This window comes from Hippoglossus hippoglossus, chromosome 16 (assembly GCF_009819705.1).
Source record: "Hippoglossus hippoglossus isolate fHipHip1 chromosome 16, fHipHip1.pri, whole genome shotgun sequence".
NCBI lineage: Eukaryota > Metazoa > Chordata > Actinopteri > Pleuronectiformes > Pleuronectidae > Hippoglossus > Hippoglossus hippoglossus.
The window spans coordinates 24,840,565-24,866,025 of record NC_047166.1 but is presented as its reverse complement, the minus strand read 5'-3'; the positions used below and the strand labels follow the sequence as shown (position 1 = coordinate 24,866,025).

General features: G+C 42.5%; 1 protein-coding gene across 48 annotated transcripts in view; it reads right to left on the bottom strand.

Moving 5' to 3' along the window:
• The window catches only part of rims2a (regulating synaptic membrane exocytosis 2a), a 133,382-nt gene that overhangs the window by 79,200 nt on the left and 28,721 nt on the right, over positions 1 to 25,461 (bottom strand). For 34 of the 48 annotated variants that reach the window (XM_034609974.1, XM_034609963.1, XM_034609969.1 and 31 more), the window contains 2 exons: positions 24,861 to 24,872; positions 14,117 to 14,409 (listed from right to left, as the gene is read on the bottom strand). In XM_034609974.1, coding sequence (XP_034465865.1) covers positions 14,117 to 14,409; positions 24,861 to 24,872 — 305 coding nt within the window. Of the gene's footprint in view, positions 1 to 9,333; positions 10,050 to 14,116; positions 14,410 to 19,946; positions 20,453 to 24,860; positions 24,873 to 25,461 lie in introns of those variants that run through there. The other 14 variants (XM_034609956.1, XM_034609967.1, XM_034610003.1 and 11 more) reach the window with 6 other exon arrangements.

Below are 25,461 nucleotides of genomic sequence, written 5' to 3'. Positions count from 1 at the left end.
CTGCCCTCTGTGGACAAATGGGCTGAGGAAATGAACCTGTCGTCTAGTAGGCCTATAACAGATACCAATCTAATGTTCCTGCACAAAACCTCCAGTCTCACTTGACATTCTTCAATTCCACCTCATCCTCACAGCATTTCTCTTTTTAGATGTGATGCTCATTATGAAAAAGAAAGACCATAATACTACATAAATGAAAAACCTCATCCTCACCCTCTGAGCAGTGGAATAAAAAAGGTTCAGCTTGTCAGACTCATAATCTACATAATCAGATTTGGTTCAAGCATTTTAAGCATGGTAACTTTAGTATGTTGCTTACAGTTAGCATGTTAACCAGCTTTGACCAGTTGTGGTACTAAATGCAAAGTCACAGGATCACTACTCTTTGGTTATTATTTAATTCACGCAGTAGTTGTATTTGGACCAGCAGACGCTTTACATCTCACACATATAGAGCTGGTAAACCTACTCACCAGAATGATCTCAGAATGACCTCTGAGCAAATAATTCAATATCATCAGGAAATGCTTTGATTTAACTCAAAAGGAAGTCAGATTACTCTGTTAGGAAGCAGCAATGATCTAAAATCTAATTCTTAAGAGAGAGTGATAACTAGTGCAGTTGAATCAGGAAAAGAAATCCCACTGACCACTAGAGCTAGGCCTCACATAGTTTTTAAAATCTTGCATGCAACACACACTTTTACGTGTTGATTTCTGAAGGAAGAAACCATAACAATAATTTCTACAGGCTGTAGTTTACAGCCCATTCATGCTTGAGACATGTCCTATCACCATGTTAAGTGTGACTTGTATGTACTAAACCTGAGCCAACATTTTTAAATGCCAGATTTTTTATAGTGCGTGTAAAAAGTATAGAAACTGTGACAAGCTTAGGGATTTATACTTATACTGTGAAAACACAAAATTCCACTAGTACTACAATTACACAATGTAAAGAGAATCTACTTAAATGCAGTATCTCCATTTAAATGTCTTTTTTTCAACAGTACGCACTGTATGTACCACAGGTCACGTTTACCATCACAGCAGCTATTTTTAGCATATGCTTTATAAATTCACAATAATAATACAACAGATTATTGTAGTAAAGGCTCTGAGTGTGCGGGGGGAGAAACTTAACACCTTTTTCAAAACCAGCAACCTTCTGCAAGAAATACATGAGTAAACGTAGAAATCGTAGTATTTTGTTTTAAACATACAAATGTGTGATCAAATGTAATGTTTACTTCTTTTGCAATGACCCTGTCTTAACAAACTGGTCCTCTGCTAGGATGTTGCCTGTCACAAACAAAAAGTAGGAAGCACAGAGACTGCCAGGGAAAGGAGGCAGGAACACTCTCCTTTCTCCCTCTCAATTACATCCATCAGGAAGAGAAGCCATTACTTGTTAACCACTGCATCTCTGGGCCTGGGCATAATGAAATCAACATGTATGCTACTTACAGTGTCGCTCACTGATTGACCATCTTATCAAACTCTGACCCACACTGAAATAAAAAGTAAATGACTTAGTCTCAAATTCAAAATGTGCACTGTGTGTAACTGAGAAACAAAAGACTGAATTCAAGCCAACATGCAGCGAAAGGTACAAAATGTTTGTGTGCCAGATTACTCATGCAACATTTGTCAGAGTGCAGGAGAGTGTGCAAAGTTCCACAAGAACAACTGCACTGGATGAGTGAATTTTCTCAGTTCTGATCTGGGAGTAGTTAGCAAATAGTTCCCCATCAGTTACTTTCTGAAAATGCTATTAATTTCAGTGCATTTTTCAGATTTAAAAAACTAAACCAACACCCTTCTGCCTACATCTTCTCCATTCCAGTTTTGTTGCCTTTTCCCCAAGTCTCTCTTAAGTTGAACTCAAACAGATCTGCTGCTAGAAGGCTCGCCTGGAGGCAGACAGGAAGCTGTACGTAATGGGAACACAGTGCCTCCCGAGCTCTCTTCTGAAACACTTCTCTTGTCTGAGAGATGTCACTACACGCACACAAGCACACAAACACATTGTTATATATCATTGCTAAGCTCTGCTAAATACAAGGCTTGACGAGTTTGGAAAAGCCATAAGGAAGAAGATGGAAGATGCTTGTCTGTAAAACTAAAGACTTAACACTTGTTATGGCACATAACGAGATATCAGGTAATATATTTTCTATTATTAAAAGCTTAATACATTAATGCAACCTTGCTGCTTCATCCCCAGAGAGAATCCAGCTAACTAATAATGTAGGATAGATGCAGATACTGCAGCACTACCTGATGGATTTTGAAAAATGCTAGCTCTGTGACAAAGTTTTGCCTTTCCACTGCGTCTGATGAAAAAGCCACTTGCTGTGTCCCTGTGTGCTCAGCAGAAACACCTTTTCTCCTGCACTCAATGACATTGACAAGCCAACGTCTCAATCGATGAACCCATGGTCAGACCTTTGCAGGGCGAGCCCCAGACCAAAGGGCTGTGTGGGTTAATTGTAATTGCATAGGACAGCATCTGTAACACATGGTTTTCGGCCAGGCAGCTGAACTGGTAAGAGGGGCCCCTGGTCTGAGAAAACATTTAGTCTACTGCCAGTTTACTTCACAGAGATGAACCTGAGCTTATGTTCTCATCTTTTTAATCAGCTGATCTGCGCTTGGCCACTGCTGACCACCACAATTGCTCCCCCAGTTTACATTTGGTTTTATATTGCACAAAAATCCAAAAATGGTCCTCATACTTTATTGCATTTGTACAAATGAAAGCTGTGGTGAAGCAAACAAGGGGAGGGGTATGCTATACAATTCAGAAAGCAAGGAGAGGACTGCAAATAGTCCTCTAACAGGATCAAGAAAGACATATGAATAAATGGAATGAAGCCCGTCTGGTGAAAAGAGAAAAATCTTCAAAGTCAGCTTCTTTCCCCTTTCTAGCCACCCCTGGAGATCAGATCAGCTACTATCCTAAAACCTAATGAACTAGTAAACACTGGGAATTAAATGAATATTACATGGGGTTTCATTAATGCCAGCCAGCACACTCCAAAAATAATGAAGGCGAGAAGCGGAAGCAGGAGGAGACAGTTACTGGAGCTTCTTCTTCTCTGTTTACTCAGCATCTGCCTGCCAGAGTAGGAGGCTTTTGATCACTCCTCGGCTGGGTTCTCCTCTTTGCTGTGTGGCAGGAGAAGCCCAGGGAGGCTGCCGAGCACCGCCAGGGCCGGCTCATTTGCAACACAAATGAACTGAGCTAATTGTACACGTGTGGGGAGACGGGGGAGCCACACAGACACACACACACAGACGGTGCAATGTTTGCAAAATATGGAAATAATTAATCTCATTGAGCTAGCGAAATAGCATCAGTGTTGCAAAAGAGGATTTGAGCACGGGCTGGGGATGAGAGGGATCGTGATACCAATGGGCTGGAAAGACGCAGATGTTTAGATTAGGCCTTTTCATTATTGCTTTATCACATGGCTTCTTCAAGTGTATTTTGGTAATTGAATAAATTGGAGCATGTCACAGATTTGGATTTAGAGCACAGCAACAGGATTATGTGTGAAACAGTCATTTTCCCATTCATGAAACAATGCATGTAGATATTATGCTATCAGGGCAATTGTGCATTGGGCTTGTATGGTGGAAGTAGTAATAGTAGAATGACTAAATTATTAAAAGATTCCACATACACAGTGAGTACTGTAAATGACAGTAGAGTATGGAATGTTTGTTTGGAAGTGTCACATTGACTCCACTGCACTGGATAAAGGGGATTTTACCTCAGAGAGCTCACCTCTTGACCTTCCAAAGGTCTAACGTTGTAATCCTCTTTAATCAATAAATCTAATGTAAAACAAGAATGATGATGCTGTGAAGTACTTTTAGGAGTAGATAGCCTTGCTCTCAATTAACAACTCCACTGAGCATCAAGGCCAAAAGAGGATTTGTGGAACAACGTACGTGCACTACACACTCCAACTAGGATCCTGCACTGACTGCAAGATACGATAGCAAAAGCAGTCATAGTTAACCCCTTTACAAACTGGTAAATGGTCACTGACATTCACAATTAGCATCACACATCAAGGCATATGGCTGAAAGCAGATCAGGATCCATGCACCGTATGCAGTTCCTCTTCTCTCCGGGCTATTTCAAAACAAGATGACATCAGACTGACATCTGTTTGTGAGCAGGGAAAAGATGCTTTTTGAGAGGAAAAAAAAAAGACCTCCCAGGGACTGCGCTTGAAACACATGAACTTACAAGTGCAACCGCATGCACACTCACAAAGACATGCAAGGACACACACAGCAGCGAGCTGAGTCTAACATTTCAACCACTCAGCTTCCATCTCTGTAGCTCATCAGTGAGTTGAAGGAGAAGAAGTTGAGGGCCCGGGGCAGAGTTGGAAGTGGCCGAAATGAAATATAGTTTTACTGGGAGGACACCCTGCCTACTGTAGGTCAACCATTAATGGTAAGTTAAGGTTGAAGGTCACACAGACAGAAATGCATGCGCACACATGCCTATTCAGCCTTTGAGGGAATCAGTCTCGCTCCATGAGCATGAAAAGAGCCCAGATGTCAGCACCTCTGTGCAAGCTGAAGATTTCTTTTGTTGCTCTGTGACCCTTTCTGTCCTCATCCTGTTTCACTGCTGAGAACGGGCTGGCCAGTCCAACCTATACGTAATTTACTGTACATCTTACTGGGTGATATCACATGTGCCACTGGCTGTGGGACTGTGCCATGGCAACCTGTAACCAAACCTGGGCAAAGGCAGTTCCACCTCCCTCTCTGAGCAGCAGCATTAGCAGCTGTGGCTGCGGGCCTGGACTGGGAACGTAGCCTGATTCTTATCTATCTACACAGCCAACCACTAGCTACTAGTTCTCTCTCTCTCGCTTTTCTTTTTCTTCTTCTTTTTCCTCTTCTTCCTCTCTTACTCTTTGTCTGATGTTTAGATATGATTTGGTGAGAGCAGAGAGGAGTCCGATATATCGATTCAGCCTCTACCGCGGACTCTCTCGCACTATTCATCCCCTTTTCCTCTGCCCTGCTATCATTCCACCTCTCTCCACGTTATCTCTCTCTTTCTATCCACTTCTTTTCTTCCTCTCTGCGTGCAATCATAATAACCCCTCTCTTAGATGCCCAGGCAATAAACCAGGGTCTCCCTTCTTCCTACACATACATCTCCCTTGGTGAGGACAAAACCAATAAAGGCCTGGCTTAATTACAGCTGCTGACTGACGGCAACACCCGGGTCCAACACCACGGGCCTGAGGATGGGCTAAGTGTGGGCGAGGTGTGACGGGATGTTTAGGGAGTTGAAAAAAATAACTACTGATGATACATTGAAGCCTCCGTTTGACTCCTACACCCAAACCCTCAAGATGCTACTTTATAGTTCTCACAGAGCAGAAAAGAAGAGGTAGTGGTAGCCTTGAGGCTGGCTGGGAAGATGTGGGTAGGGACAACCAAAGTGTAATGTTCCTCCCTCTCTCGACAGCTATAGTGCTGAGAACTCCTTCAGCAAGGCATTTCGCTCTGAGGAGCTCCAATGGAGCAGCTAAGTGAGCTTGATTTTGTTTCTGCAAGATAGTAATGTGTAAATGTGGGGGTGTTTTGAGAAAATACATTATACTATATGAAGAATGGTAAAAACAGGGCACAGGTAAATGTTATGTAAACTACAATGTGGCCAATGATATATCAAGGTGGATACACCCCCAAATGAACACAAGTGCTGAGGACTGTGAAGAGCCGAGGGACAGACTGCTGTGAATCTATGTCCTTGTCTCTTGTTTCTAGGTCTGCAGTCTGTCTCCTTCTCTTCTCCTCCCTTATTCCTCCTGCCCGTTTTCCTCCTCTTCTTTCCCCCAGCTCTGTCACATCAACATGAATGTGGGGCTCCGGGGTCCCACAAGCTGCAGCCCCAATGTCTGCCTCATCTGCAGCTCTGTCGCCATGGTGACTGATGCCTGGGTGTTCCTGCCTTCCTCTTGGTACTTCCTGTCTTCCTCTCTCAGTTTTCTTTACTTGCTTTGTCTGTCGCCTGAGCTGCTCTCCACTTCATCAATACAGGCTGACAAGAGGTTGCAAGAATAGAATTCCAAAAAGGAAAGTGTGCATCTTGTATCCTACATGCATGGCACGATGTGAGCAAAATAACCATGTCAAAGGAAACCCACTGCACAACTCACTTTACAGATGCACATGTACTATATGTAGATAAATCTAGTTCTGGTCTGGTCAAGAATGATACAGACAAATGAGGTGTAAAAGATACAATGCTTAAAAGTAACTCAAAGTTGGTTCTAGATTAAGGGGTGTCATGCCTCCTTGAAGAAATTCAATTCGTTAATGTTACAACTGGAAGGTTTTCTGCTTTCTCTGCAGACTAGAGGTCTGGAAGTGGTTGAGTTTGTGACATCAAATGTAAAAACACTGAGATGATTATGATGATGGTTCAACTGCATGAGAGATTTTCAATAAAGTCGGGCATATGTTAGATCATTCAGATAATGGATGCTTTTAATTATCAGAAACTCTAAATAAATAAACTGTAAACTCTAAATAAATGACCAAGACTGTAGTGCTGAAGTTTACCTTGTCAAGGCAGAGAAATTGCATAGAGAGAAAAACAACCTTGAGTAGGGTTTGAGATTAAAATCTACAATATGGAATTTGAGAAGTTACTTGCCCCACCCTGTCTGTTAATCTCAATAAATGCCATGTTGTTAGGAATAATATCCCTTTTTCTGTGCCTTCCTGTCTCTTTAATCTGGGCTGGCTTACATCAGGATTAACTTGAATGCTACATCATCATTTCTATTGATAAAAACATTACACCTTATCACTATGGCAACCGCATCGTTTGAGGGGCCAAGCGAAGAGATTGGGATTGCTGAAAGAGGAGAGAACCTGGGGGGGGGGGGGATTTTCCACTTCATAGGAAACGTCATTGCAGAAGTGACGGTGGGGGAAACAAGTTGGTTGTCCTCCTATCCTTACTGCACATAAAATGAAGGAGTGCACAGCTGCAGATATGCTGTCACTGCATGAGGACAATATGTGAGACCGTGGGATGTAAACAGCTGTGAGTGTGAAGATGACTCACTAAAATCGCACCAAAGATTGTGCAGCCCATTTGGAATCATTAAACAGCAGCAATATGACTTTTATTAAATATGCTGAGTTTGGAACATGATGCTGCTTCCAATACATTGAATAAATGCCGAAAATTTTATGCAGCTAGTCGTATTTCACTTATACATGTGCTTTACAAAATGGTTAAGTGGGAAAAGACTATAGGATGTATACCACAGACTCATTAAGGTCCCCTTGATTGCTCCATACAGACGTCTGACAACAGACACTCTTTGGAACCAAACTCAAAGGTCTACTGCAACAGGAATGTAATAGGGTGTGTGTGTGTGCGTGTCAGTGTGTGTGTGTCAAGCGTGTGTGTGTTTGTGTGTGTGCTTGGGGAAGGTGGGGTGAGTATGGATGTGGTATAAATGTAGTGACCACTCAATTCAAAACCATTCAGGCCTTCTAAGAACAGATCTCCACACCCCATTAGGACCTCTGCTGACGCACACATGCATAATACATGGAGGATGGATCTAAAAGCATACAGACCATTAGCAGACCTAGCCAGAAAGAGAGAGGGAAACAAACTAACACACAAACAGCCCTGATCGAACGGAGGGCCAAGCTGGCTAACCACTGATAACAGTGCACACACTGCTGGTTTGCAGAGTTGTGTTATTGTTGTGTAGCTGTGAGCTACATGATATTAACAGACCCAGAAATAAGTTGAAAAAGAGGCTGATACTAAAACATTACTAAAACTGAAGAAACTTACATTAGGACTTTCTACCATTTATTTGTACCAATTAGCCACCAGCAAGTGTGATTAGTTAGTATGAAAATGGCAAACCTAGCCCTGTTGTCAGATACCATTCAGGGACTGTTGCTTCTACCCAGGGAAGAGGAAAAGACGGGTAGTGATGGAAAATAAGTTCAATTTAATCAGTCAGATGTGATGATTGTTGGATCACAGTTTCCAGGCGCAGAGCCCCCCTGTTCAGCCCTTCCAATGGCTGAGTGTTCTGGCCATGTAATGTGAGGTGGCAGAGAGCCCAGCAATGCTGTAAATTATTTCTGACGGTAGGGTGGGGGACAAGAGGGAAAGACTTGCAGTCTCCGGAGACAGAGTGCATAGTGTGGAGATACGGAGCCAGCATTTAGCCGTACCAAGAAAGAAAATAGGCCTGCATGTTCTCTGAGCCCTGCGGCTGCAGGAACGTGAGTCTGTTTGCAAGTTTGAAGCCCCTCTGCAGTCTGCATAATGTGTCTAACAGTCATGCCTCACCAGATGACCAGGGGCCTCTCCATGGGGGAACAGAGCATTTAGCAGAGCAATCATAATATGCTCCAATGCATCTAGGTGAGATCCAACTTCTCTCTAAACACACCACTTCTTTTCCAGCAAATACAGTATGGGCCTGTATGTTGCAGTGACATGGTAGCTAAATGCTTTTTCAACTAATGAAAATGATTCTTTCTCTATGGATCTTACTGTAAATATTTCTTAATTCAGTGGCAATGTGTATGTAAAATGCTGATGGGGGTGGGTTCCTGCCGTTTAGACTCCATTTTATCAGGTCACTCATACTTGCTCTGATATGTAGGCCTATACTTTCTCTTGCTCCAAGAAACACGGTGGTGTGTGTTTGAGTGTGCGGGCAGCCTGGCGGCGGGTGGATGTGCGTGGGTGTGATGCAGGTGGGTCTTTTCCACTCGTCGCCGGCCCACGGACTCTTTATAAAACGTGCATTTACCCTCCTCACCTTCTCGTGATCTCCTCTCAGCCAAAACAGCAGCAGTGGCAGAGGCAGTACAGCACACATGCTGCAGCAGCGGTGCACTGGCTAGGGCGTACGCGCACGCGCATCTATGCATACACGACTGCACGCACAGCACAGTCACACCTCGGAATGGTTCACAGTCTACCGAACCTGTTCTTTTTTGGCTCCCCCCCCCCCCCCCCCCCCCCCCCCCCCCCTCCCTCAGAGACGTTCAAACCCAGCACGCAGCAGCATCACTGACACGGCCCCACCATCATCCAGCCAGGAAATATCTGCAGCAGCAGCAGCAGGCTCTACTGTGGCTTGTTATTACGCAGGCTGGCTGCCGATCGATGAACGCAACACCCCCCCCCCCCCCCCTCCCCTCCACACACATCCCCCAATACTCGTTTGACATACCAAACGGGGAAGCCCTTCCTCATAAATCAGGGTTTCTTTACAAAGGAATCACTCACCCGATGTTGCTCAACGCCTGCTCGAACAGCTCGGTCTGCAGGATGTTCTGAGGCGCAGAGAAAGCCCCGTTGAAATGTGATAAAACCGAGCTACAGAACTGACGCAATGTCTCAAACTGCATTTTCCCCCTCCGTTCTCTTTTATCCTCAGTAAATGATCACCCCTTCTCCTTTCACCAACAACACATCCCTGCGCTCTCCCCGGACGCCCCCCTCCACACATAGGCTACACCTCCTCAGTATTTGGTTGTGATTATCTCCCGGGGCGCATTAGACGCAGAAAAGGCGCCGATCAAGTTCCATGTTGCTCCTGCCGCTCCTGGTAAAAAGTGTCCTCACACGAGACGCATTCCGGGCGGGATCCTTCGGTCACATTGCTCCGGAGCTGAAGCGGCAGAAAAGGGAGGTAGTGCCGGTAACGTGCTTTCTCTTCCTCCCGCTGTAGCAACAATCTGGTCTCGGTGTGCGGGAAGAGGAAGAGGAGCAGCCGGAGGAGAGAGGAGGCGGCGGAGCATCCTACACAGCGGCCAGCAGCAGCAGCACCATCGCTTACCGGCGCATCAGCTGCTGCCTCACATTCAACTCATATTTCCAGTCGCATACGAAGAGGACACACTCGCGCTACCACGCACACACATGCACACACACTATGGGGCTGATATGCAATCGTGCGCACTCTTTGCCATATCTCTCCATCTTCTATCGTGCACTATATGGAAGGAGCACAGCAGCAGATAGAGCACAATACAATAAAGCGGGGAGAGAGAGAGAGAGAGAGAGAGAGAGAGAGAGAGAGAGAGAGAGAGAGAGAGAGAGAGAGCGATGCTGTCGTCAGGCTTTTCTTTCCTTATATCCCATATCTGTGTTCAGAGCTTCCGCTCCTCACCAGTAATAAAGGAGGAAGGAGGACAGTCCTGATCCTGTACCTCTGACAGAGTCGGTCTGTCAGGAGAGGGCACACATAAAAAGGGGAGGGGGGTCTCCCGAGGGATTACTTGTTTATTTAATTAAATGATTTTTTCCCTTCGTATTCAGTCAGAGCTTCTGCATGGAACTGCGATCAGCTGGAAACCACACAGAGAGGAACCAAACGATTCCTGAGGCTGATACTAAGCTATTGATATTATTTAACATTGTTACAGGATAATTAGAGTCAATGTGCGACCACTTGGACACTATGGACCTTTCTGAGGGGTTTCTGAAGCAGAGCATGACTGAGGCTTGAGCAAGAGGACCTGTGAGTCTTTGAGATCTTTAACGTTTCACTGTCGTTTAGAATGAGGACTCTACAAACAAGAAGCTATGTATATATGTATATACATTCTGAATATTTTTCTATTATTTATATTTTGTATAGTTTTTTTTCCAAGTATTGCAGCTTAAAGGGATAGCTCACTCATTATCTACTCACCACTATGTCGATGGAGGGCTGGGTGAAGTTTCACTTTTGAAGTTTCAGGGGTAAACAGTGTTGCAGCCAAATCTAGTACAATTGAAGTAAATGGTGACCACTTCTTCAAATGTAAAAAAAAAAAAACAGAAAAAAAAATCCTCCATACTGCTCCTGCAGTGTCACCCAAGTGTCTGTAAGCCCGGACATTCGACTCGAAATGGTGTCATTCACACCATGTTTTGAGCCTTAATATCCGTTGTTACTGCAGTAGCGGCTATCGGAGTTCTCGCGAGAAATGCAGCATTTTCATTTTTGGGTGGACTATCCCTTTAAAGCATTGTGCGTTATGTGCCTGATACATTGCTATAATAATCCATCCAGTCATCTTTTCAGCATTTAGTACAATAATGCAGCCTTGTATTAGGCTTGATGTAAGACAACTGCATAGATTGTATAGAGCAATGATAGGATTGTGATGATGTTAACATTGTGATGCTAAATTGCTATCAAGACATGATAGTTAGTAATTGCAGGTTAAATCAGTAAATTTAACATTAGCAACTACAACCAAATGTTAAAACTTGTGAAAACATTAATATCAGTTGGGATTGGAACTACAACAAGCCTTTTAATATTATCGATGTCCCAGTGAGGCAGCAATTCAGCCATCATTCATTTTATTATTAACACTTGATGCCAAAATGTCTTTGTTGGGAACTAACTATTTTTGAGACCTGAGAAGTTCATACACTAAAACACTAATTTAAGAGAAAATACCAAAATTCATTCAAATGGTATTACACAACTTGTCTACTCAAAGCAACCAATAGATCCTGCACTAACTGTGGTTGTACATGCAGTTTTATAGAGCAAGCAATATTTCAGGTATGCTCCCCTTTGGGTCTCAGTTCCAAATAGGTGTTTAAAATAACTTGAGTTAAATTGAAGAATCTTAAAAACACTGATAAATCAGATTACTTGAAGCTGGACTGGGCCGATGTTAAACAGCCAGTCCTTCCTGCATGTGTTCTGCTTCCTCCTCTTACATTTTTGGCAGTCTTAACATTTCTCTTGCGTGGCTGAATGTGTTAAAAAATGCAGAATCTGAAGAAATTCCACCAGTGAATATGTTCCAGTCCCACTGTAATCGTGGTTTCATCCGCCTCACCCAACACTGCAGCTGTCCCAGCGTGTCTGTGTGTTCATTCAAATGACACCTCTGAGACCAAGATAAATTAGAAACCTTCCTAAGTTATTTCTCCTTATAAATAGACTGTCAGCTTGTTCGCCTCCTTTCTTGGGCAGAACACATCCAGGAGTTAATTCAAACATTCTTTAAGATTAATGAAAGTGGGTTTTGGTGCTTATGCAGTGGGAGTGCTATTTATGGACTTGCAGCGATCCATCATCAGCATTATCCCATGAATTCCCAGACAGCCAGTTTCCTGTTGTGTCTCTGCAATGTGGGCAATACCAAAGCAAAAATCCCTCATACTATATCCAGCTCTCTAGCCATGCCATCAATAAAAATACAGAAAGAGCCTGGACGAATGGACTGACTGACTGACTGACTGACTGACTGACTGATTGCATGGTGCAGTCTATAACCTGTAGTCAGTCTGATCATCAATTTGAAAAAGCACCTTAAAAACCAAACCTTTTAAAGAGAAGATGGTTAATGTATTGTAGTTGCACTGAGACACAATGTCCCTATATACTGTAGCTTGTATTACACTATGTAGTTACAGATGATGCTTTGCTCTTTGCTGTGCTACTCCGGGGTTTGTATTCAGAATATAAAGACATTGGATGGAAGATTTAGCAAGGAAAGCCAAGGAATACACATTAACTCAGTCAGGGGGGAAATGTGTCTATTTTGGAGTTATAGCAATGCTTCTGAGTGTGTGTGTGTGTGTGTGTGTGTGTGTGTGTGTGTGTGTGTGTGTGTGTGTGTGTGTGTGTGTGTGTGTGTGTGTGTGTGTGTGTGTGTGTGTGTGCGTGCGTGTCACCGTTGCACAATAGCTTAATTACAATGTGAAAGTACTGTGAATATATGTACACTTACATCCAACACTCTGTGCTGGTTAATGGAAGGCCGTGACGCTGGATATATCCATCAAAACATTGATTTGTTGCAAAATATCAGGCAATTGATGACAGCATTGGTTTTCTACAAGAGCTCTCCCATTTCTAAAGGTGCAGGAGCATTTTAAAAAGAATACAAAGTAAATGGAGGGTTGCAATGGCAGAGACAGGATACACACAACTAATAAGTTGTGTCATCAAACACACTGTGGGAACAGGCTAGTGCATGCTGGTTTGCCCCTGCGCTAGACAATGGGGTATGTGACCCGCCAAGTATTAAAGGTCAGCACAGAATAGTAGTTGAAATGGTATCTAATTCACAGAAGTTTTCTGCACACACACATATATATATGAGTATATATATATATATATATGTACTCATATATGTCCACATTCTAAGGTTAAAAATACGTAAGAGCAAACAAGGACATGAGAGAAGGATTTTTTTTTCAATGGCCTGCTACCTAGCTCTCTGCTTTGAAGGTAAATTATAGAGTGTATAGATTCTGACGATAAGCTTCTCTTCCTTCCTTTGAGAGAAAAAGAGAGGAAGGCGCCCCCATGGTCATGGACATGAAAGCAACCACCTTACTTGATACCTGTACCGGGAAATAAGCAACCAGATATCGGACTCCCAAGCACAGCATGTCCCCTGTTTGTCAGCATCAGAGCAGGTATTTAGTGCATATGACAAATGGAACACAATGTACCGAATCATAATTAGACCTGCTCCACGTTTTCTATCCCGATAACATCTTCATTTTAAGCATTGTCTGAACTGGTGTTGTCTGAACTGGTGTACAAACATTCATCATGACAAAACAGTTTCCCTCAAAGAAAGCCATGGTATAAATTCTTACAAGCACCCTTCACCTGCCAGCTAAGTCTGTCTGAAAACCATCTGTGTTTGTATGTGCCGGTGTGCTGTATGTGTGTGAAGAGGAGAGAGAGAGTGAGTGGGTGGATGACTGTTGTAGAATTGCTGAGTTAGTGCCAGATACAGTATCTGTGTCTCTGTCTCTTTTATAGGCCTCATGGGCTCCATGTACAAGCAGTTTTATATGGGACCTTGACTGGCTTATAGGAGACACTGCTTTTATGCCTGGCTTGATTCACTGTCCTGCACTGGCTAAGTACAACCGTCACATACAGTTCTAAGACAATAAGACTCTACGCACCTATGTTAAGAGGCATCATATGCAAGTTCTTTACTTCTGCGCTGCTTTATTCCCTGATCAAATAGAATCAATGTCTGAACAGAATCATAAAAACAACCCATATGGAGGATGTGTTTTTTCAACTTACCTTTCTATGGGTTCGTCGCCTGGTCCCGAGTACCTCAGCCCCGCACCGTTGTCAAGGGACCCCTGTCTGGGCAGGAGCCCACCCCGAGGTCTGCTTCTGTCTGACGCTGGTTTCAAGTCCCCTGAGGCTCCCTGGTAGGGGTAGAGGGACGGGTCCTGCAGTTTGGCCTTCTTCCCCTGTGGCCCGCCCTCAAACACACCCCGCACCTGACCGGCTTCCGAACTGTAGAACCACGCCCCCGACTTGGTGAGGATTTCTTGTTGTTTTCGGCACAAGTTGCATACCCACATAACCTGCGGTTAAGAGAATGGGAGACATTAATGATTTGCAATGGTGATAGAGGTTGTCCTATACAGCCTATGATGAGCTGTAATGGAATGACTTGTGTGTTATGTAAATCATCAACATAACCGTGAGGCATATTGCTGTTGCTGGGTGAAACTCTTTCTACATCCAAGATCAAATTTTCAAGTGTTAAACTGGTTTTCAGAAGCTTTTATATTAAATAAAGAAGCTTGAGCTTTGAGTTTTCACCCCACAGTTACAATATTCATAAACAATATTGACAATTCATGTTGATGAGGTGAATGATGAAATAATTTACACATGCAGCAGCCTTTTATATCATTGAAGGTAAAGTAATATTGGTTCAGTTCATCAGCTTTATTATTGCTGTTATATATTTTGAGTTTGTGGGTCCTCTGTAGATCTATAAGTTCAGATCGAAACATGCAAAGGTTTCCATCCTGTACATGAGAAGCTCACTTGATCTTATTTTTGAGGCAGAAAATCACTATTAAACTATTATATCTGGTTGGCAAACTGCAACAATACAGAGCCCACGTGACTGATTGCAGAGGTTAGTCCCATCACCTGATGATGGTACAGTAAGTAGAGGTCATGCTATTGCAATAGGTGCTCTTTAGTTGGATAAATGGAAAAGCAACATTTTCCCCCTGTTGTTTTCTACAAGGACTGGAGGGATGGAGGCTGTTACTGCTCTGTGATGTTGTGCCTTTATCTGCCCCACACTGCAGGTCCAGCAGCTAGCTCACCACATTGGTCTGATTAATCCAGGGGCAGACAGCAGCCCTGATCACCGTACACACACACACACACACACACACACACACACGCAGCGTGGTGATGCTCAGCCTTCTGTCAAACCTAGCGACCTTTGTGACACTCGTCTCTGCTCCAGGTGACCACACCTGCTTCACAAGCAACTGAAAGTGATGTCTAAGTGTTTCTGAGAAGTCTTAGAACTTGCCAAATGATTGACAGGCCAGACAGCCAGTAGGGCGGCCAAGCGCTGCTGCAACCCCACCCCCTACTACATTCCCGTTTATAGTCCCAGTGCTGAGTCAGTGCATTACCGTTATTAGTGTGAGCGGGCCCTGAATGCTGCCTCACCCACCCTTAGTGGGTGTGTAGCTCACCATTTTTATCAGCCTCAAATCAAATAAAAATTGACTGATTTGTTATTTCTAGATGAACCAAACTTGCTTAAACCGCTGGTCTCTACACTGGCAGCCGCGGTTCAAAGGCTCGATTTGAATCAATCACAGAAACCACAAATGTTTTACCAAATCATCAAAGTAGCAAATCAGTAGCCGTAAGTAGAGTAAGTAGAGACTTACTGACTGGATGGTTAAAGGAGGGTACTTGTACAAAATCTGAGAGGGATTTCATAAACCTGTGTTCAATTACACCCTCGTCATGATGCTCCAAGCAGACAGCTGCATACATCTACACAGTCGAGCAGCGTGAGAGAGCAGCAACAAGTACAGCGTGGCTGTTAGTCAGGTGTTAGAATTTTAACATCCAACAGTATAATACCTCTCTCATTGTGTGTATGTGAGGGACTGGGAAAATAAAACTGGCAAGACCCAAATGAAGCACAGAGATACCATTCACAACTTCTAACCATCCTTGGAAATCATGGGAAATAAATGTAAACCAGCACTGGACGTTCCAAAGAACCTGCCATCTCCTATTCTCTCTGCTTAGTGCTGTAGGGATGTCCAGGTATTTCCTCTCCAGGATGCAGCATTACTGAACAAGCAGAAACTGCATAAAATCACCTGGGTACAAGAAGAAGCTGCTATCCAGCAAGAATGAACTTTCGAATATTTCAAACGTAGAGCAAACAAGCTTCAGGCTCATCGCAGGCATCATGTACTGGACGGTGTGATATTGACATACAAGGCATTTATGACCAGCTATCAATGTTACGGATGGGCTGTAAGTGTTCTGACACACAATGGAAGCAGGGAGGCTGCAAATTGTGCTTTATGCATCCCAGAGGAGCGGAGCGAGTGAGGCCATGACTGCCTCTTTATCTGGGGTCATGCTGAGAGCACTGTAGTGAACCATGAGTCATCAGCTAAGACCCTGGAGCCACCAAGGCCGGTTGTCCAGCTAATAACCACACATCACTTCCTGCACCTGGATGTTACACACATGTACATATTTATATGTGTGATGGTGGCTGGGAACATACTTGAAACTTGAATCTAACTGAGAGTTTTGTTTTCTGCAAAAGATTGACAATGACCAACAGGCGATTCCTAGCCTTGTTATTTATATAATGTAATTACTTTAGGTAAATATAGCATGCAAACCTAATCATTATCATAAAACAGATTGTCTTTAACCTGTGGTTAATTATGGACACCTTCTTTTTTTCTCTGAAACACCTCGTTTTCTAAAAAGAAGACGACAGCATGTGATCTACATATTCACCACACAACTGCATTTAACATAGAGTCAGTTGCTGTGCACCTCTCTGGTCTGCCAATAATAATCAACCACCCTCTCAGTCCTCAGCTTTTTCTCATCGTTGAATATCTAACAGCATATTAGTATTCCAAAAATAACAGGCCAAGAAAAAACGTGCATGGGTCCAGGAAATGTTAGGCAAGCTGAGCCACAGACATCAATACTTGGATTTGGATTTGCACTTTGGAACCGAGTCAGAATGAAAATGGATGTATATTAGGCAGGAAGAGCAATAGTAAGGAAAATGTCACTGCTGGGCTGAATGCTCATACACTATGTCCAAAACATTACATGAACTGCACTCTGATGACCTGATGACAGTGCACTCTTGAGATGATTCAAAGATTTTAAAGGAAAGCCAAAAGGAAGCAATATGTGGAGAATATGCTCTATAAGGTTCTTTGTTGAAAAAGTAGCTCATGATAAGCACAGAAGATTGAATCGAACAAGATTTAGGTTGAAATGAGATTTAGCTTCATATAATGCTATTCTAAATTAGCATTTTTTTTCAATCTCTTATATCTTGGTAATTCAAGATCTTGCTTTATCCCAGAACAAAATAAGTGTCAGTAACAGAAATTCATACATTCAACAAATTCCATGCACTTTTTTCTATATTTAGTCACACTGCAGAGCCATCACACAGCATGAGGCTGCTAACCTTCCAGTCCATGTAGGGGAGCAGTCCAGTGACAGTGTTAGCTCAACCCGCACTGACAGGAATCTTGAATGCCCCTCATTCCCTCAAAGATATCATCTCCACAACAGACACATGTATGCACAATGACAAACACACAGGTCAGGTAGCTGTATCTGCCGGAGGTATGTTCACTTTCACTGCAGCCATTCTGCCCAGGGCTCTCCAAATATACACACACGAACACACTCGCCCATCCCTTTGGCCAAATACTTCACAGCTGAGTGCAGGAAGGAGATGGGGGTTGAGGGTTGAGGGCTGCGGCCTCGGGCAGGGCCACTTCTCCCTGTGTTTGCACATATTATAGTCATTGAACCAGCAGCTAAAAATAGAAAGCTAAAAACCTCTCTCTATCAAACGCTGCAAACACCAGGAAGATATATACTCCATTAAATGTGCTATAGGTTGTTTACTGAGGCACTGAATAAAGGGAAACAAACACCCAGTACAATGAGATCAATAAATAATTCCATTTCAAATACTTTGTCTTCAGACTGAGGGTGTTTTTATTTATATCGGAAAATCTTCCAAAAAAGTGTGTGTGCTTATGAGAGTGAAAATAGCAAATAATTCACTGGCCAAGGATTTTACAGAGGGACAGGTAAACATGTATCTATGCAAAATGATATGGGCCAAATAGCCTCTCACATAAATATGATGTGATTTAAATTTTGAAAAACACATTTTAGTGGTGAACAGTCCTGCAGTATATATAGAATATACTACTGATAATATATATACAGTATGTAGTCTTCAGCAATGCACTTTACGTGCCCCTTTTTGTCTGCTACATTCAAATTTTTCCTGGAGGAGTCTCACACATTCATAAACAAACCGGCTGGATTTGCAGTGAGTGAGAAAGAGCACTGAGCTCTCTCTTGTGGCCATTAAACTGCACTACAACATTACTTGACAGAGGCTCCACAGTGAATCAGCAGTATATCCTTCCAGGCCAACTCTAATGTTAAATTAAATCAATGACATTTTTACATTCATTCTTTTTACATTCATTCGTACATTCATAACAGTACATTTCATATAATTGCTAAATTACATGTCTTAATTTCACAGGAGGCTCTTTAAAATTTTGTATTGAATTAAATTTGTATTAATTGTCATTGCTGCCGCTTTAATTTCATTTAAGCACATCCTGGTGGACCAGCGCACTAAGTTGCAACCTATGTAACCATGACCTCCATGCTTTGCTTCCGTCAGGGAAACACATTTCATCAATTTTTTTCTCTCTCCCTGCCTTCTATCAGCTATCTAATAAAGGCAAAAGGGGTGAAGTAAAGCCAAGAGATGGCTCATGCTGCAATATTGATGTGGTGGTAAATGAACTGTCATAGGTATCATATTGCCTCGGTTTTTCTCTCCTTCACCTGAGCTGAAGTGAACTGGACCACTCATTAATGACTCATTGTTCGAGGGAGTGGAGTGTTCCTCGGAACATCCTAGTCTGGACCGAGTCCAGATTAACCACTCAGGCATCAATAAAGATACTTTCTAATAAACTCCAGAGCAGTTTTTTTGTCACAGTTTAGGAGCTACACAGTGTGGCAGGTGGTTTTCAATAATGCACATTACAATGCACATGCTTTGTAATGGGCATTGCATTAAGTACAGTATATCTAGACAGGTGAAACTCTGGATTTTGAATTATCAGACAAGCTGCATGTCCTTGCATAGGTTTTTTAAACCATGTTTTCTACATCATAGTTGCATAAATGCAACAAAATGAATAATAATCTGGATAGATTCCATGGCAGCTGTGTATAGGATGAGGATTTGAGGCAGTTACCCAGGATAAAAAGTTTACAGGGCATTTTTGGTCTGACTCATTAAGTGGCCAATGAGAATGAAAGGGGAGGCCTACATTCACATGCTCCAACACTGGCTGCACGTGGTGAATTACATTTTAATGAGCTTCTAATTTTAGTGTGCGCGCCAGTAATAATAATAGACTTGATGAATATTTATGTTCCTTGTTTGAAGTCCAGGGACAAAGGAAGAGGGAAATACTGTGGAGATCCAAAATATGGTTAGGCACGAAGACGTCTGATGTCTGTCAGACCCACATCTCCGGCTCGACCTCATTCAGAACTCAATTTTTAGAGCACACACGAGTCTCGCTCACTGGTATCATTTTGTAAATGAAAAAGAATCAATGTCAGTAAAATACCGCATCGGAAACATTACAACGATGGAAATATTCTTCTTAAGGACATATTATCTGAGCGAATAGCAGCAGAAGGTGACACCTTCCTGCTGAAATGGTCCCATTTCTGACAAACACAGTGACCAATGGTGAAAAACGCGATGCAGTCACAGCCTCGTGCTCACTCGGCTTACCCATGGTGCCTCTGAGGGAAAACCGTGTGTGTGCGCGGAGAGATCAGCGTCAATGAGTCCTGTCTAATGTGGAGACGACTGTCCGCAGCTCCACGAAACCAAGGCTCCGCTCCGACCTTCAGCACCGCGGACAGCTCCGAGTGCAGACACCGGGCGGGCAGCGGTAAAACACCGTGAAGGTTACACCGGACACTCCACTGACCACATCCGACCCACGACCAACAAAAAACGTCTGTCTGTGCTGCTGTCGTCACCGCGATTATAATATCCAGACCTCAATGCTTTCAAAAAGACTGATTCCAAAAAAAGACAGATTCCAGTCTTAAATCGTCACAACGGAGCCATCGAACCGCGCAAGCAATCCCAGGCTCAATGTCAGCAGGTCTACGGGGAGACAACATGTGAGCCGAGCGATAACGCGTCAAATCACCGCTCCATTAGTTCGTCTGTAACACGGAGTCAGATCTGTGGCGGAGTTGATGGGAGCTCATTACAGATGCGGCGCGTCCCAGCTCTGCTCCGCCGTCCAATGGCGAGAGGGAGGGGGAAAAAACACTGAAAGGCACAGCTTCTCCTGCATACGCGTCAACAAGCGCACTTTGTCATTCCGACTAACTCTGAGCTGTATTAACACACAGGACACAGCTGCTGCCATCGTCGCCATCATCGTGGAAGTAAGACATTTCTCTTCATGATGTCAGACAAGAGCAGGAGCACGAGATCATGGGGCCACGCAGCAGTCACAACTCGTGGACGTGAATGTGCAAGAAACTATAGCTGCTTTCACGTGTTGTGGGAATAGTGTCCGGAGATATGACCACTTGAGTTCTTTACATGTTTTGAGGTGCGTGTTATGCAGTCACGACAATAGTGAGTCATACAATGAACATATCAATGGAATTTATTTGAGATGAGAATGGGGTTTTTATCAAATAGAACCAAGCTCCAGAATTGTCGGTTACTATCAATAACCAAGAAACAGCAGTAACTAAAAATGTTTTTTAATTTGTAATTTGTTACAGTTTCTTCCTGTGCCCAGTTGATGCCTCTTGAAATAAGTTTACCAATCACTGCACAATAATTAATTAGTTACTGACCTTTGAGTTACATTTATATATCTGCATCAATTCTTTTATTAGTGCACATTGTACACACATTATTGTAGTGTTGCTGAGCCTGTGACACAATCTGGGACAAGTTGTGCCCATTATAACTACTGTATGATGAAGTCAGTAGAAGGACTGTGAAACACAGTTGACATATTTTAATAGGCCTATATATTAAACTATAAACAGGCTTCAAATCAAACACTAAGTCAGTAATATTGGCAGTGAAGTAACATGCCTACTTAAATTTCACTAAGCGTAATCGCATTACTTAATTTGATTAAAAAATCCCACTATAGATACTACTAAATGTAAAGGCATTACAGCACTACCAAAACTAATGATCAGTAACCTTAAACCCTCCATCTTCTCATACTGTAAGACAGGCTTGCAGGAAAATAACAATGTAGAAATATATCTTTTAAACGTCCTTGAAAAGCCAATCTGAAAATGTCTCCTACAAAAAATTCAAATACAGCTGAGGAAATGTAGACATAGCCAGATGTTCTCAAGCTCAGCAACGCAGATATAAAATGCTGTCTGCCACTGCTTCCAGCACTCTCACGAGCCAGAAATTAATTTGGTCCGTAATTTTTTTAACACATTATAACACATTTAAATCATATTCTAGGCATCTGGCTTTAATAGGATCTTCAGTACATCACTACAAAGATACGCGGTTCTATAGCTCTTTACATTAACATTAATTCATTTAAATAGTAATTTGTGTAACACTTTTTAATAACTTTATACTTCCATTCTCAGAACAAATAATAAGTGAACATTTTCAACACACTGTCCAACAGTATCTTCTAATGATGCTAAGGATTTCTATGGTGCTGTTAAGGGAGCACAAATCGTATTTACAGCAACAACACACTAACATACTGTTGGAAATTGAAAGCAGTCCTTACAAAACACGGCAGTCCTTCACCTTCTGGTTTATAGCCGAAATGTTGGGGGGCCAAGAACATGGAACGTCTTCAGGAATTGCTTTAATCACAAACGACTTACCCCCTGGAGACAGTCGATTACTCAGGCCCTTTTGAAGCCACATCAGAGGAAATGGTGGGCAGCTCCACCGCTACAAGTGGGGATTCCAAATACTTCACATCACTGAACCTAGTTTATCTAAATCATCAGCATTTGATATTTTCACACCCAAAAACTCACTCTGTGCTTCAAGTGTCTACAGTAGAGGCTAAGCTGGTACAATCAATGTGTAGTGATTGTTATCAACGCAGATAGTTCATCAGTGATTCTATTATTCAGTTGGTTCTGAAAAGACACGACAATGACTGTGACTAGGTCATAGGTTCAGCAGCAGCTAAACAGGGGTTTTGAGCAGAGCCCTTCAAGCTGATGTTCCTTAACCAGCTGTTTAACTCTTAGTCTTTTAGTCATATTCCAGTGTACCATTGACGAGAGCCGTCCCAGACATGCAGACGTGTTAATATTCAATGGCAGAACAAGATCTCTCTCACCAGTGCTGACACCATCTGTGAGAGAGGGAAAGAGTAGACGGATGGAAAAAGAACAGATTTCACCACCGCTACCTCTTTCACTGACACACAAGCTTTTAGACAAGCTGGTCAGGCACACTGTGGTCTGTTGTTGGTGGCAGAGTAATCAAAGCTTCTGTCCATTTGTAAATACAAGAATGGCATAAGCAATCAGCAACCAATATCACAACACTCCTGGTGTGCTACTGTGAATAATTGCAAACTGAACTTACAACTGATGCCCTCTGCAGTCTGTTGACTAAGACGCTGCAGTTAGCATAAGCATTCACAGACAAAGAATCAACCTACTTACTTCTGAAGATCTGAATAAATTCTTCTCTTTGTCAGAATGCCCAGATAAACATTTCAATTATGCATTAATCTAAAATGCAGATGCCAAGATAATGAATTTCAAAATAAATCCCAATTAAAATGAAGACAACCAAAGTCACCTGTGCTGATATCAGTTCAACAGTGAATTACTTGCAGATGTAGAAGTGGATAACCTGTACTTCAGCTCCTCACAGAAATAAGCGTCAAATATTTATTGTGATCTCAACTCAGCCAAAACCCAATTCCTTCCTACACTGGTCCCTGCTAACCCCTGGTGGCTCCTAACAGCGCCTGTCAGCCCTGAGACACTTGACTCTATTACAAACAGAGAACACACTGTGTCTATGACTGTGCACTCTCATGTGTCTGACTGGTCTGAGAGTAGAAAATGATCCCACCTCCTTTTACACCCTTCATAACTCCTGCCTTCTCTTCTGCTCATGAACATGCTGTCTTTCTGTTCCTCTGACTGAACCTATATACATATATATATATGCTGACATAAACACTTTCTCTGTTCTCCTGCTGAAGACAACTCTGTATAAGCAAGTTCTTGGATTTTCAACTAAAGATTTATTTCAAATATGGCAGAATTACTAGGTGTAGATATAGTGGAGTGACTAATTTCTGTCAAAGGAGTCGCATATGCTTCTTTGGATTGGGATCAAATGTTCACCCCCTCCTACATATTCCTCTGAGGGTTGAATGCTGTATCTCACTATACACAACTCAAATGTATTTACACTAAAAAAAATATGTGTTGAATTCCTTTTTTAACAACTCCATATGAACAACAGCATCCATGGTCTGCATGGACAAATGACATTGAGTGCCAGGAGGCCAAGCCAGCACCAGGTAAATAGGGGGCATTGCCTCAGAGGCATATCCCCCGGCCTTGCTGCCAATGCCCCATCAACATCCATCGCCAGCCTGCTGCCACTGGTATTACTCAACACCATCTGTAGAACACAGTAACCGATCTCCTGGCTAATAGGGAACAATGGTAGCCTGTACAACTGGAGGGAGCAAAAGAACACAGGTCTATCCCAGTGCTGCTGCTCTGTTGCTTCAATGGAAACTGCTAGCATCAACCTCAATCCAAGTGGGCTATAGATTAGTTAGTTATTGCTTGACATGAGCAGATTACACCTGAGACAACTATGGGAAAGCTATGTAATATATGGCAACAGCACTGATATGAACCCCCTGATATGTGCATCCAGCCGTCTCTGTGATGTTAAAGTTGTTTAGTTATTTGCACAGTTACAGGTAACCCCTAGGGGGATTCAATACTGCCATCAGATCAGTTCGTATTGTCTTCCCTTTCAGATTTATATTGATGTGGGACTACATGTTCGCATTAGATTTGAATAGTTTGGATTGGGTGTGTGATTTCATAGATCAAATTTATTTTCAAATTACAGTCTTCATCTGCTTGTTAAAGTTATTGTTTTAACAAAACGTTGATACACAATATCAATCCAGATGACCTTTACTGGCACATTACCCATATGTTTAAAGAAAGGTCTAAATCGAAAACCATTATTAAGCTTAAAGGCGTACTCCACTCAATGGAGTTGGCATCTTTCACTACAACCTTGGGGGTTATCGTAAAAGATGCAGTATTACAGGTTTCCTTTAGGCTTTATCACTTTTAATTCTAACCCTTGCTGTTTGTTGTTATTAACACTTTGAATGTTTGAAAAGCACATTATCAAAACATGTTTTACCCTTTTGGAAGCAGATTTGTTTTTATTGTTTTATCTATATATATATTTTGAATAATGTTTATTATGCTTATTCAGTATTTATTTGAGCACAGCATGATAGACTCACAGGCAACTTGGTCAGGACTTTTTCCTTATTTTGTCATTGTTGGCTGCTGTATGCGTATATATACATATCATTGCATTCCATGAACAATGCTTGTGTTCACACACAGTCCCAACAAACGCAGAAAAGAATTTGCTAACCACTTTGTCCTCCTGTTGCAATTCCATGAGAGCAGGAATGCAGCAGAAAGAGAAGAGGGAGGCAGAGGGGGAGGGAAAGACAGGAACAGAGAGATTGTGAGTGGCATTAGTTGGTCCTGGTAGCATTTTCACATACTCCAACAGCAAAGGATTGGACGGCATCACATAAAAACACTCACAGCTCATGACTCAAATTTAAGTGCTCTTACGCTAAAAGCTCTGGCTTAGTCTGAGGGGAGGATTTGACAGAGGTTAGTTAGGCACTGGAGTGCCACATTATACAAAAGCAGACACCAGGTTCCTTTGTGGGAAAAGAAAAGGAGGAACAGTTCCCTCCAGTGGTGAAATGGAACAACTGTAAGTTACAGTAAATATCAAAATCTACAGTTATGAATCAAGTTATCTGAGTGAACAGAATTAGAACAAGACATGCAGATAGTCTCTTTATAAGCTGAAAAAAAGACATTAGTTGCCATTAAAGACATTGTTGGCTCAATGCCCAGATCAAGATTTCACCGCAAGATTTTATAACCTTGGTTTGCAAATAGTAGTGTAGGGAGAAATGTGCCTGCGGGTGGGACATCTGCGTGTGTATGTGTCC